This window comes from Pyrus communis, chromosome 6, assembly GCF_041283825.1.
Source record: "Pyrus communis isolate YQ-2024b chromosome 6, ASM4128382v1, whole genome shotgun sequence".
Lineage (NCBI taxonomy): Eukaryota > Viridiplantae > Streptophyta > Magnoliopsida > Rosales > Rosaceae > Pyrus > Pyrus communis.
Window position 1 is genome coordinate 7,082,633 of NC_142570.1, and position 12,017 is coordinate 7,094,649.

General features: G+C 38.2%; 2 protein-coding genes across 5 annotated transcripts; both read left to right on the top strand.

Moving 5' to 3' along the window:
* Positions 1 to 149: 149 nt before the first annotated feature.
* On the top strand, positions 150 to 2,543 carry LOC137711311 (uncharacterized). Of its 3 annotated transcripts, none has more exons than XM_068450539.2 (7): positions 150 to 440; positions 581 to 878; positions 988 to 1,122; positions 1,212 to 1,254; positions 1,814 to 1,873; positions 1,970 to 2,084; positions 2,195 to 2,543. In XM_068450539.2, exons 2-7 carry the CDS (start codon positions 613 to 615, stop codon positions 2,332 to 2,334), a joined length of 759 nt encoding a protein of 252 aa, XP_068306640.2. In that variant the 5' UTR covers positions 150 to 440; positions 581 to 612; the 3' UTR covers positions 2,335 to 2,543. The 3 variants fall into 3 exon arrangements, with proteins under 3 accessions (XP_068306640.2, XP_068306641.2, XP_088551775.1); XM_068450540.2 differs by having other exon boundaries at positions 292 to 440; positions 1,817 to 1,873; XM_088695649.1 differs by having other exon boundaries at positions 308 to 440; positions 514 to 878.
* Positions 2,544 to 4,731: 2,188 nt separating this feature from the next.
* On the top strand, positions 4,732 to 8,934 carry LOC137710323 (protein NTM1-like 9). Of its 2 annotated transcripts, XM_088695650.1 has the most exons (9): positions 4,857 to 5,177; positions 5,615 to 5,916; positions 6,073 to 6,375; positions 6,502 to 6,567; positions 6,673 to 6,882; positions 7,073 to 7,513; positions 7,594 to 7,908; positions 7,989 to 8,300; positions 8,383 to 8,934. In XM_088695650.1, exons 1-9 carry the CDS (start codon positions 5,012 to 5,014, stop codon positions 8,716 to 8,718), a joined length of 2,451 nt encoding a protein of 816 aa, XP_088551776.1. In that variant the 5' UTR covers positions 4,857 to 5,011; the 3' UTR covers positions 8,719 to 8,934. The 2 variants fall into 2 exon arrangements, with proteins under 2 accessions (XP_068305371.2, XP_088551776.1); XM_068449270.2 differs by having other exon boundaries at positions 4,732 to 5,177; positions 6,502 to 6,882.
* Positions 8,935 to 12,017: the final 3,083 nt, after the last annotated feature.

Consider the following 12,017-nt stretch of genomic DNA (forward strand, 5'->3'; position numbering starts at 1 on the left):
TAGCTATCCACACATCTCATTTTACTTCTCACACACTTCTTGATAATTTCTATCCGTTAATCTTCTTCGATTCGTCCGATCCGACGATCGAAAATTAAAAATACGTGTGAGAAGTAAAATAGAATGTGTGAATATCACATTCCTACTTTTTTTTTTTATGTCCGAATACAATAAGATGAGCACGCTATCTTGACCAACAAAATTAAATTCCTTATTTTCTTTCGTTCCTTCTAATTCTAGCAAACTGTCCCATCACCTCACCTAGTCTTTCCTTAAACACATTGTGCTGCTGATCCAACCGAGTTTTACCAAACTTCCAAAACCCCCAAATATTCATGTTCTCCTCCACCGCTTCAACTTCTTCTTCCTCCTCTTCTTCTTCTGGTTATGCCGAGGCCACAGACCCTGTAAATTTTTTTATTCAGGTTCGTAGCCAAAAGGTAAGACAATCCACTCTCCTTAAAACCCCTTAATTATCACTTTGCTTTTAATTTAATTTAATTTTTTTCACAGAAATTTTTTATGTGAATTGTTCGGGAAATCGGAAATTGGATTAAATTGGGGGTTTTCTACTTTCTAGGGTTTTGAGTAAGATTCAGGAGCACGGAAGTAATGGGGGGTGAGAAAGAGAGTGAAAATGGAGAGTTACTTGACCTGGAGAAGCAGCAGCTAGGTGGCGGCGGTCCTGAGACTAGCTCACTTCCCAGTTTGGCAACTGTGGATACGGTGCTGCCGCTACAACAGGTTGTCGTTTCGGGTGGGGCGTCATCTGAAGTTCATGAGCCGACTGTCACCGCCACGGTCAATTTTTCAGAGGAGGTTCCTTCTCCCAAAAAGGACCACCTGTCGAGGACTTCCAGCTCTCATGAACAATGCAGGCGAGAATCGAAAAATCGCTGGATTTTCAATTACAATTTAATGGTTTATGATCATATGGTTTTTGAAATTGAATTTTATTATATTGGGTTTTTTGTGCTTGTTCCTCAGAGTGTGTCAGCAGGAGAAAGATGAAGTTTTGATTGATCTCGGATGCCAATGTCGAGGCGGGCTTGCGAAATCCCACAGATCATGTATAGACGCTTGGTTTCGCTCCAGGGGATCGAACAAATGCGAGATATGCCAGTAATTCCCTCACTAATTTCATTGGCAAGTTGTAAAATAGCTCACTTGTAAAGTCAGATTTTATAGAAAGATCTAATCTGTTTATGCAGAGGGGTAGCAGCAAATGTTCCATCTCCAGAGGCTCAGCCAACTGTATGTATTCTGAACCTTTGGGTGTAACGGATAGCTTATGCTCATCAAGCCATAACTTAACATATCTGTGCGGAATTAGCGTAGCTAACGGGATATTCCACCAGCCAAAAGTCTTGATCTATAACTTCAAAGAATAGTATTGTGCTATAGACACTAAGCAATTTGATAGCCGTTCCACTTTTATGTTTGATATCGGACTCTTTCAGAGTGTTTCGGTACCCAAAATCTTACTGGTTATCCATTTTTTATTCTTTTCTAACTTAGTGTGTAGTTTAGATAGCCATTCCACTTTATGTTTGATATCGGACTCTTTCAGAGCTTTTTGGTACCCAAAATCTTACTGGTTCCATTTTTTTTTTCTTTTCTAACTTAGTGTGTAGTTTGGACTGTCCTTAGATTTGAACTTTAAGTTTCGGAGTAGTGATCCCGAACCGAATTGTCTCAGGAATAGAGTAGCATTTTTTGTTGGATTGTGAATTATTACATCTGAGCATAGATTTATGGGACTGCCATTACCCATTTTTATGTCAAAATTTAACTCTCAGTGTATTTGCAATAGCAGGCAAGCTACTGGGTTTGGAGAGTTGACTCATCCTACCGATCACAAAATCGAGACAGGGTAAGGAAGACACTAATCAATCTACTAGATTATTAGTAACCTTGATGAATAACGTTGTTGATGCAATGATTTCGACTGCACCGGTCTTTGTTGCAGGGTTGTGTAAGCCCACTTTATGTGGCGTTTTCAATCCTTATAGGTGGTCTACTGTTGGACGTGCTAATTTCTGTCACCCTTGGTGTCTCCGCACTGCCCATCAACATCATTATAGGTACGCTTGTGCCCATCGATATGTAAAAATTTGATTTGTTCAAGAAATTAGTATGATTGGTGGTATTGCTTGTTGAACTGTAATCTGTAAGAGACGTTGTACATGTACAGGTATTATTGTGGTTCTTGGACTCGGCACTGCACTTAGACTTGCCCTGGAATTCTTCCACGAGTGGAGTGTGAGGAGAGTCGTGCGGAGAGTCGACGCAAGTCACACGAATGTGCCTCTTGGTTACCATCCTACTTTTTAGGTAAAAGTTGTGAGTAACAAGATGATGTAGAAGTAGAAATTTACTTGATTGCGCGGATGGAGGAGGGAGGGTATACGTTCACTTTGTTGTTTGTTTTGCTAGGGCACCCATTGCCGTTTTACCTCAACCAAATGTACCATTTACTATTTTATTACTTGGTTTTTGTAATAAACTTGTTATTTCATTATTTGAGCACATGTTGTATAGAACTGCGCATCCACATTATCTTCAAACCGAAAAATGCTAGACTCAGTCGATAATTGTGAGCCGTTGATGCATGTGGGTCTTACAAGGCACGCTTCAACGGCTCCCGATCATAGTCTATCTGATCTCAACTGAAGTTTTCATTAGAGCTATGCTAGTATTAGTTGCACGTGCTTGGATGACACAGTACAAAGCGATCAGAGTAACCAACGTAATTTCTTGTAGAACAAAGCGTGGAATCACCAGGAAATTGAGGGAAATCCCAATGTTGTATTTGATTAATTCTTAATGAATGCCATAGATACATTAAGATGACTTAAATAAAGATTAGAAACGTTTGGACCAACTCAGAGGACTTCTAGAATTAAATCAACATAATTAATATGAATCGGATGACAAACAAAGAGTCTGATTTTTATTACGAAACTTTAAACACTTTTTTGAGGTTAAAATGGGCTGAGACTACGCAGGATGGCCAAAATCCATCGTATAAGACTCATGGTGTCGTTCTTTTTTCAAAAAGATATCATAAGCCCAAATCGGAGTTTGGATACCAAATCTATAAATTTCAAATGCATCCCTTTATCTTCAAACTATATGTTTTTTTTTTTAATTCATTCTGCCATTTATTCTACATCTATTGAATAATTGTGATTTGATAATGTACGTAATTTTGCAATACATCAACGACTTTGAATCGCGAATGACTGCATCGACAACTCATCATCGCCAACTGCTCATTAGAGTTTACTTAGAGGGGTGAAAGAGTACCGGCCGACCGGGAACATAGGAAGCCGTGGGAATATCATTGGGGTTCGAACAAGACTTTGCTTTTGTGCTACAAACCCCACAGACACACAGAGACGATATAATCATGTGGAGCACCGCCGGAGAATAAAACTTTTTGTTAAAGGCGGCAACAAGTGGCGACATTTTACTTTGGAGTTGGTGCTTTTGTTTACCGAAAGCCTGCAGTAAAATAATTGGCATCCCAAGAATGCAACTACTGCACGATTTTGCTTCTTGATTTTCCAATTTTTCTCCTCGAGTATTTTACAAGTACAAGCAAACTAGCTACTGAAATTGGCCATCCAAAAATTCTCGTCTGTTTTTTCTTCTATTTTTGGCTATTGACCGCGATCATTACAATGGTATATTAAATTTAATTAGTAATGATCAAAGTATGATGTATTATAATTCATAAGATTGTTCTTCTGCTCAAGGCAGAAAGCAAGCATGTTCACACTGCCATAACATTGAAAAAACAATGTTTGTGTTTTGCTTTTAAACGATGATATTTGAGGTTTTCCTAGTGCTAAGTTACCCAATGGATTAGTCATAATTTACTATCAAACATATCATTCATGAATCGTTGCGAACCAAGAAGATTGTTATTAGATCCTTATACTAGTGGCAATAATCTATGACTTCTAATCACCCTTTGGGAAGTTTGGTATTAAATTGTCGTGCTCTTATGCACCAAAACTGATCTTTTGAAATTTGACATATTTACTTAAAAAAAATAAAAAATTGTTGCTGATGGTTTGGTTTATTGGGGGTTTATCATGCAGTTTTGGTGTAGTCTTTATTGAGCAACCTCCTCCTTCTTCTTTGTACTCGGTTGTTAGTTGCAGATATAACTGAGATTTTCATGGCCTCGTGATATGCTTATGTAATCTTTCTTTTTCTTTCGGGCTTATGGCCTGTTGTCAACCGAGAAGGAAGCCATGTGATATGTCTTACTTGCCATGCTTGCTTGCTTTGTTTGGTGAAGTTGTGAGAGATACCTAATTTTTAAAGATGAAAAATGTCATACAAAATTTTCTATTCCTGATACTGATGAACAACACGATAGTGGTTATGGGGAAAGTTGAAATGCCTTTATTAATCTTTTTAGCTTCCAAAAAGATGGGCTGTCGTAGCAAAACTACAACTGATCCCTTTTTAAAATAAAATAAATTCTCATGTTTATTGGATGCAAAACATGTTCATACCACATCGCCGAACTTACATAAATTACCGTTACAATTTCCACTGCAGAATCAGAGCGGTAAAAAACAAAAGTCAAAAAGTTAAAAACAGTACGGAATGGGAATTTGCGTGATTGCATATCACGACAGCACGAGACGAGCCGACACTTGGCGCCTCCTTCTCCTGCCTCTTAAGCAATCGGTCAAACAATGCAGATCCCCTACGACGCACGCACGAACAACCGCTTCAGTCACCCAATCAGAACCCGGTCAAGCTTCTGGTCAACTCAGTCCACCAATCCCGAGCTTGGTAAATCCACATAAATGCGAGCGAGTGACAGAGCGAGAAAACAGGAAGCTGCCCACATTTTTTCCCCAAATTTCCGACCCATAAAGTATTCGTCTTTGCTCTGAACAAGCAGCAGGGTTGCGAAACTATTTAATTTTTCTGCGAGCTAGGGTTTTGAGAAATTGGGAAATTTGAGGAAGATCAGTGGTCGGAGATGGCGGAGCTGTCGATGGAATCGCTGCCGTTGGGGTTCCGGTTCAGGCCCACGGACGAGGAGCTCATCAACCACTACCTGCGGCTGAAGATCAACGGCCGTGATTCAGAGGTCCGAGTCATCCCGGAAATCGACGTTTGCAGATGGGAGCCTTGGGATTTGCCAAGTAATTGTTTCTCTCCATCTCTGTCTTTTTCCTGTTTTTGGGGGGTTTTGAATTCGAATTTATGGTCGTTGTTTGTTTATTTCGGTGTTTGGAATTTCTGGATAAGAATATTTAATTGGCTGGATTGAGAATTTTCCTTTATTCCATACATCACCAGTGAATAATTCCTCCTTATTGCTATGCAGATTCGTTGCGTAATTCCACTCTAATTGTGATAATTTAAATAATAATTCAAAATTTTAATTACCCATTTCGAATATTGTTGTAAGCTTGTAGATGTAAGTAGTGAATTTTTAATCTGCCTGAACTGAGGTATCGATTGTAATTGTAAAGGATAATACGAATTTTTAAGTACCCAATTTGAACATAGTAGTAAGGCTTGAAGCTTGAAGCCTTACATAAGTTTAATTGGTGTCGTTGTGATATGTGTTGCGCAGAATTATCAGTGATAAAGTCAGATGATCAAGAGTGGTTCTTCTTTTGCCCCCGGGATAGGAAGTACCCAAATGGCCATCGGTCAAATAGAGCCACTGATGCTGGATACTGGAAGGCCACAGGGAAGGACCGGACCATAAAGTCCCGTCAGTGCAAGTCTGCCTCTAACAGCAATGGCCAAGTTGGGATGAAGAAGACGTTGGTTTTCCACAGAGGTCGCGCCCCTAAGGGGGAGCGCACCAGCTGGATCATGCACGAGTATCGTGCCACTCAAAAGGAACTCGATGGCACTGGTCCGGGCCAGGTACTCCCTCCGCTTAATACTTGCCTTATTCATCCATTTTTTGCATATATATATATATACTTGGGTATGATGCATATTTTTAAACTGGTCTGTACTGGCACTGATAAATAAATTTGTACTTCTTCTGAATGATGTCTAACCAACTCTCTGATACAGGGTGCCTTTGTTCTCTGTCGCTTGTTCCATAAACCAGAAGAGAAGGCTGATGTACCAAAGTATGACGAAGTTGAACAAACTGGTTTATCTCCTACCCCAACTAAGTCATCTCCTGATGAGTCCTCAGATATAATTCAGGAAACAGCTACATCGGAGATCCAAGGTGAAAATCAGGCGGAAGGTATCATGAGGTGGTTGACTGATAATTCTGACAACGTGACCCCTGATGCTCTCCCACCGCTACCTGACATTTTTATGGCCTCTGATGTGGAAGATCAAGGAGCAGTAGAAACAGGGATCCAGGTAAGATGTGCATTCTTTGTTTTGTTTCTGTCACATTCATAATTGTACTCCTAAATTTGTACACAAGTTTACAGATGTTAACAACCAGTGACCAAATATTGTGATCTTTGTGCTTCTCAACTGTAGGGCCATCTGACAATGGAAGAAAATCCTGCATTCTATGAGTCTTTGGGCGGCCCGATTGATTGCAAAGTATTCTCACCGTTGCATTCGCAGATTAATGCAGAGCTGGAACATTTTATGGGTTCACCTTTTACCAGTGACTTTGGCAATTATGATAATGGATTGCATTTTCAGGACGGCACATGTGAACTGGATGTATCCCTCACAGAGTTGTTGGATGAGTTCGGCAATAGCCATTATGAGAGCTCTTGTGAGGAGTCAACAAGTCAGAAGAACTTGGTCGTAGGAAATGAGACCTATTTATCTGGTAATGCGTGCACCGCGCCGCCAGTGAACTCGTGTTTCAATGGTGCATGGGATAACACGGACACCAATATCACCCAGGTATGGGTAAAATAAATAATTTCTTGTTTCTTGTAACCCACAATTTTGGCAATTCTTGGTTATTTTCCTGTCAAGCCTGTTTAGTCTTCTTCATGGAACTGAAATTCTAAAATTAATCTTTTGAAATCAGTTCGTAGTAATTTAGAAATGAAGGCAGACAGTAAACTTTTGCTTTGTTCTTGTGTACCAGCATGATCTGCAAAAGATGGCATCTGGCTTGTACAATGAGCAATTTGGTTCCAAGGATCTGCAGAACACCTCATTTGGTTATTGGCAAGCTGAAGCCCAAGCATCGCTTGATGACCAAAAACCTAGAATGGGAAAGATGGCGGACAGTTATTTATCTGAATGCTCAGTGGCTGAGCAATTTCCTGTGAGTTCAGTCAATGATGGTTTGGATGATTCGACAAGTTGGAATCATGGTGTTGACCATGTTGGTGGAACTGGAATCAAGATTAGGGCTCGTGGTCCTCAACTACAACCAAATACAGATAACTTTGTATATCAGGGCACTGCTGCAAGAAGACTTCGTTTATCAGTGGACCGTTCATCTGGGTCAATTACCAATGGCAATGAGAGCGATGAAAACTACAGCAGGGAAGATGATGAAGTCCAATCAACTATTACACAGGTAAGGGTGTCCTTCTGAAGCTAACTTAATAATTCTTGTAACATGCATTTATCTAACTTTACACTGATTGTTTCATGCAGCCTAGAGAGGATATAGGGCAGAGTCCTACTTCTGATGAACAGGAGGAAGAGCATGCAATATTCAACGACAAAGAAGAATTATCCAGCAGGAATAATTCTATTAACCATGGTTGTGATCCTGATGGTAGAAGTAGAATCAAGATTAGGACTCGGCAGCCTCAACAACGATCAAATTCAGACAGTTCAGTAACTCAGGGCACTGCTCCTAGGAGGATCCGTTTGCAGATGAATATTTCATCTGGGTCCATTGCTGATAGTAATGTGAGAGACACAGATGACGGGGGAGAAGATGAAGTACAATCGACTAATACTGAGGTAAGGGTCTTTGTGAGACCAACTTAATAACTCTGTTGTCGCTTATGCATTTTTAACTTAACTCTGATTGTTTCATACAGGCTAGAGAAGCAATACAGCAGAGTCTGACCTCAGATGAACAGGAGAAAGGGCATGCAGAAATCAATAATGAAGACTTGGCCACTATGAAGGATTCCGTCAGCTATGATTCTGATGTTGTTGGTAGAACTGGAATCAAGATCAAGGCCCCTGAGCCTCAACAACCATTAAGTTCAGATGATTTTGTAACTCAGGGTAGTGCTCCTAGAAGAATCCGTTTGCAGATGAAAAGTTCACCTTGGTCAGTTGCTGATAGCAAAGTGAGAGATACAACCCCTGGTGAAGAAGATAATGTACAGTCAACTATTCATGAGGTAAGGATTATCAACGAAGCCAACACGAGCATTCTCTATGCATATGTTCGATGTTCTAAGTGAGCAATATTGTTCCTTGCAGGTCAAAGAAGCCAGAGAGAAGATTTGTAATTTCGATGGGCAAGATGCAGAGTCCCATCTTTCGAAGTCAGACGTGAACAGGAAAATAATTGATGATTCACCAACAAAACCAGTTGATGAGAGCAGTGGAACTGCTGGAGAAGCCCCAAGAAAATTGAGGTTAAGGACAGCAAGGGACGATGCATTACCCAGCAACCATATTGGGAAGTCAATGCCTTCAAAGACAATGCCTAAAGGCCACGGCCTGAGTCCTACATTCGTTGTTTCGGTTGGTATTCCTTTAGCTGTAACCCTGTTCGTTGCGTTTAGTGGGATTTGGATGACATTTAGACCTTGACGTTGCTCGGAAGATGCCATAGGCGATTGGTGCTTCGTTCCACGATGTGTTTACTTTTAAGTTGAAACAGATTGTTAGGCTTGTAAATTGCACTATCATATGTGCGTGCGGATGTAACCTTAGGTGAGATAAATAATAATGACATAGTTTGTATTATTATTTCATCTGTTTTTGAGTTGGTTTTCTTTTCAATTGGAAGCATAACGTACAAGAAAATACTTGGGCTCCTTCTCTTGCAAGTAGCCACTCCTACAACCCACCAAATATCTAGCACGTGTTAGAATTTTTTTCGTGTTTTTTGTGTGTTGTATGCATGTGTCTAATTGTGATTTGCAAAAAGTATGGATACTTCTTTTTTTACAAGAAATGAGTCAAGCAATGACCTAACTTATTAATTACAAAAGATATACAGTGTTGTTCGTAGCTACGTTACGGACACGATGGTGTTTGGGACAATCATTTACATGCTTGTGAGTGATACTCTCATGCATTGATATAGTGAGGTCACATTCGCTCTGGTTGAGGGTAAACTACTCAGAATAAGGAGTCCCTCACACGTTTTGTAAGTGACGTGACACTCAATTAATAATGTATTGGGATCACATTTGAATCAATAATTGAAAATCGTACGTTTTATGATAATCTCACACATAAAAAGTACTCAAATCAGTCCATCCGATTACAGATTACAGTTGGATCAACAGTAATCAAGTAGTCACAATGAGAGAGGATCCTCGCCGGATCCTCTTTGTGAGGATTCCGGGGATCCTCCAATCACATTAATTCTTCGTATATCGTGTAACTAGTTTTTGTCAGGTATTATTTATATTTAATTTTAAATAAAAAATTTTATAATGATTGACCTCACAAATAAGATCTGGCGAGAATCCTCCTGGAGTCACAATGACATCTAACCAACAGAATTATGACATTAAAACAGCCGGCTATTAGGTGGGTTTTGCCGTTTTGGTCGGAAACAGCGGGCTAATGAAACGCCACAAGAATAACAAAGCTGCTTTGATAAAAAGAAAACAATATAAATATCAAAATTAAAAAAACCAGACCCTATATAACATATACAATGACTTGCATGTTGCATGGATTCTCTGTGATCTTGGTCTTTTGATTTAATAATATAAGTTACATATAAATTTCGTTTGAAATAATAATTTCACGTTAATTGAGTGATTTATGTGCTCAGAACACAAATTAATAATTACGTGTTACAATATAAGTAAAAATATATTTTTTAGTTTTTCTATTTGTAATATGACACGTGGGGCATTAGTTTATTGGTTGGTTACACAAAAAAATTACTCATAGTCGTGAACCCGTTTCATGCAAATTTACTGTCTTTTAGGGGGTGTAGTCAAATTAGGATTTGATAGTATTTTAATAAACTTTAAAATCAGAGTGTAGTCAATTAGGAGTTTAAATGTGAATTTTAAATGATTCTAAAATCATAGGGTAGTCAAATTAGGATTTTGGAGGATTTAAAGAACACATCCAAATCCATGGGTAATCAATTAAAAGTTTAAAAAGTCAAGGTGTAGTGGAAATGTCAAGGATTTACTAGGATTTTTGTGAATGAAGGATTTTGATAAATTTAAGAGTGTGTGATATAAATACCAAATGCTATCAACAATCCAACCCTCCCCCCTCAGATTTCTTTTCACACCAAACCATAGAAGATGAATAGTCCTACCATGAGTTCAGAGCATTTCCCAATAGACTCCCTCGTTTTGAATGTTTCTTGTATTTTTCTGAATTCATGCTCTTGGTTTGTTCATCTAGGAAGATGAGTAACAATCGGACCATAATTTGCTTGAATTGGGATTATAGTTGTTTTGCTTTTGTGCCTTTTCTGAACTGGGATTTTCTCATTTGCACTTTTGATTTTCTGAATTGGGCATTTCCCATTTGCACTCTTCTTTTTCCACGAATAATTGGTGTCCATGTTTTTGAGTTCAAATGGATTTTTTTTTTTTTTTTTTTCTGCCATGGTTATTCCAGGATTTTGCTGCCCATATATATTCCTATTCAATTTCGATTGCCATTTGGTACTCCTTCACATATATTATTATTATTCATGATTGGATATGCTATTCTTGAACTTGAAATCATCATTCTTGAATGGATATGATGTTTAAAGCAGAAGCTATTCTTTACAATTATTCAAACTCTTGGATCAATATTCTCAATGACCCATTCTATTTACATATTTCATTGGTTTGTATTTCTATATCAATAGATGTATGATTATGTTCCCTTCAGATTGTGAATTAGGAAAGAAATTTATTTTATGTTGTAGAAGTCAACTAAAATACTAAGAAATCCATGAAAAAAAGCCATACAAATCTATAAAAATCTATAATAGGAATCCATATAAATCTATCAAAATCCACATGGAATTGTGAATCTATTAAAATTCTTTCAAATTTGTCACTTAAAAAAAGTCTGAAAATCCTATGAAATTCAAATTGACTACACCCCCTACATGCAAATTGCAATGCGTAGTGAAAGGACACAAAGGATAATGATAATGCTAAGGAGACTAAATTTGTAGACAAAATTTTGTAAACTAAATGATATGAAAGTTGATGATTGAATTATGACTTAAGCGTTGATAAACATGCTCATTCCTATTGAAATGACACAAAGGATAAGGGTAATGCTATAGAGACTAAATTTGTAGATAAAATTTTGTAAACTAAATGACATGAAAGTTGATAATTGAATTATGATTTAAGCATTGATAAACGTGTTCATTCTTATTAAGGATTAAATTGACGTGCCGTATTGAAAGTCAGAGATCAAATTTATCGATTTTTGAAACTCAAAGATCAAAATGAGAAGTTGGATCAATGTCAATGACTATTTGCAATAAAAACCCTTTTTTTGTGTAAATCCACGTGTCACTATTTCATTGGATTTGTGGGTCCGATATACAAACTAACAGAATAGTTGACGGAATCTTAACGGAAAGACCAAATTGATGTGTGATAGTGAATGTTAGGGACAACATTGATCGATTTTAAAAGTGAGAGATCAAAATGATGAGTTTGATCAATCTCAAAAACCATTTATAATAAAATTCCTTATTTAATTTATAAATTTTATCTATAATTTAGGTCTCCTGCGGATAATGATTGAGAAAAGCCAACGGCCAGTGAGTGACCTCCGTCTTTTGTCATCTGCTTTCCTCCTTTTTCTTTTATTTTGGGTTAAAAAATATTCCAGATAAAACCGGACCCTGAATTCACAACGAGTCAACTCGTCTCAACGTCCACGTGGCAGCC